The sequence below is a fragment of the Populus euphratica genome, unplaced genomic scaffold (genome assembly GCF_000495115.2).
Source record: "Populus euphratica unplaced genomic scaffold, PopEup_1.0 scaffold1277.1, whole genome shotgun sequence".
Classification (NCBI taxonomy): Eukaryota; Viridiplantae; Streptophyta; class Magnoliopsida; order Malpighiales; family Salicaceae; genus Populus; species Populus euphratica.
In genome coordinates this window covers 64187-66040 of record NW_011500825.1, presented here as the reverse complement: position 1 = coordinate 66040, position 1854 = coordinate 64187, and the positions used below count along the sequence as shown (strand labels likewise).

Genomic DNA, 1854 nt, shown 5'->3' with positions numbered 1-1854 from the left:
AATTTATTTTTATTTTATTTTATTTTATTCAATGGCTTTGCTATGCAAGTTTTTTCTAAATTATTTTATTAAAAAAATTAATTTTTAGAAATAAAGTTATTAAGTAAAACTAGATTTATGATCCATGTTTCAAGACCAAATAAGAGCATAACAAATACCTTTATCATTAAAAGTAAGCAATAATATAATTTATATTATGCATGATATTTTAGGGTGATTGGATTATTTGTTTTTAGCATAATCAACCATTTATCTATAATTATAAAGACCAATTAGGTTTTTTAGTTACTATAAAATTAAATTATGACTTTCATTTTTAAATTTTACCCTATAAATCTTAAAATGATTCTAGTTTTCTAATATGTCCTCCTTGACAAAATAACAACTTCATTAAAAAAATTTAATAGGTTTTAGACTTTGTTTTCTTGTTTAAAATTTATCTACTTGTTGTTTCTACTTTTATGTTTTTCCCGGATTTAATATTTTATTTGTTTGTTTATATGTTTTCATTTTGTGGATTGGATATGGATTTATATCATAGCACCCACCATACTCAACTTTCACATGCCACCCACATAAACCAATATAGCTAAAAAAAATTAGTTATATGTGCACATAGGGTAGGGGGTGTCTGACCTAGCAGTTATTCAATTTTAAGTGAGATTATTTAAAATAAATTAATTAAATAAAGTTTTATGATGTTTTTTTTAATACAATATTAATTAAATTTTACTTAGTTTAGGAATAAGATTGCAATATTTTTATATTAATAGACATTCTTTCTATGTAACTCAACTTATTTTTATTTTATTTTATTTAATTGCTTTCTTATGCAAGTTTTTTTTAATATCATTTTATTAAATAAAAAATTAATTCTTAGAAATAAAATTATTAAATACAACTAAATTTATAATTTATGTTTCAAGATTAAATATCTATATCCAAATTTATTTTTTAACTTTTCAATTTAATCTTTGGTTAAATAACATTTAATTTTTACTTGATTTTCACTTAAGATGGTAACATTTTTTTTCCTTAAATTAGTAGGGTGTTTTTTTTTGTACAATCTTGCATAATATCTTTTTTTCCTTGGATTTTAAGAGAAAATTAATAAATAAAAGGATTATTATAAGATCATATATCTCGATGTACTTTTATTTCTTAATTTTTTTTTTATTATTAATATTTTTATTTATTTATTGACACATGTTAAATGCATATATTACCTTTTCAATCTGTATTTTTTCTGAGTCAACAAGCATGTTTAAAAAACCGTGAAAGCGGGATAGATAGCTAGTTACAAAACACTACCAACCAAGTATTCTGGAGCTATACCATTTTTCGTTTGTATCAATTTCTTATCAGTGCGGGATCCTACAAATTGACTAAAAGAGGCCAGCATCTCAGTTGGCTCCTAATTATATTTCCATGAAAAACCTTAACAACAACTTCGAGTCAAAGGGAGCTCCTACTGCTGCAATTCTAACAAGCAAATCATTAGCAAAATCTAACACCTCTCTAGAAGAGGAAATAATGGAGAAAGGATGATGAATGCAATCACCATTCAAGCCCCTACAGTTTACAGTGATCGATTGAGAACGTAGTCATACTGTCATCTCCTATTAAAAATGTTTGCATATCATAATTAGAAATAAGTTTAGGTCATATCTACCTGAGCATAAGTATCCCATGAACAACCCAAATGTACAAGTGATCCTGCAAGTTTCATGAAAAGTGAGAATTATTCTGGCAAACGCAAACTCTTGCAGGAAAAGTTCAAAACCAACTCAAAGTACATATTGCACAATAATAACAGATTGCTCCTCTGCATTGTACGACGCTCTTCTGTATCGC

At 25.6% G+C, this 1854-nt stretch overlaps 1 protein-coding gene across 2 annotated transcripts in view; it reads right to left on the bottom strand.

Moving 5' to 3' along the window:
- Positions 1 to 1381: 1381 nt before the first annotated feature.
- The window catches only part of LOC105116494 (uncharacterized), a 6075-nt gene continuing 5602 nt past the window's right edge, over positions 1382 to 1854 (bottom strand). Inside the window, exons 2-3 of one of the 2 annotated variants that reach the window (XM_011013885.1) lie at positions 1673 to 1716; positions 1382 to 1572 (exon numbers count right to left, since the gene is read on the bottom strand). In XM_011013885.1, the coding sequence (XP_011012187.1) occupies positions 1558 to 1572; positions 1673 to 1716 (59 nt within the window). In that variant the 3' untranslated portion in view covers positions 1382 to 1557. The remainder of the gene's footprint in view (positions 1573 to 1672; positions 1717 to 1854) is intronic. The other variant, XM_011013886.1, reaches the window with a different exon arrangement.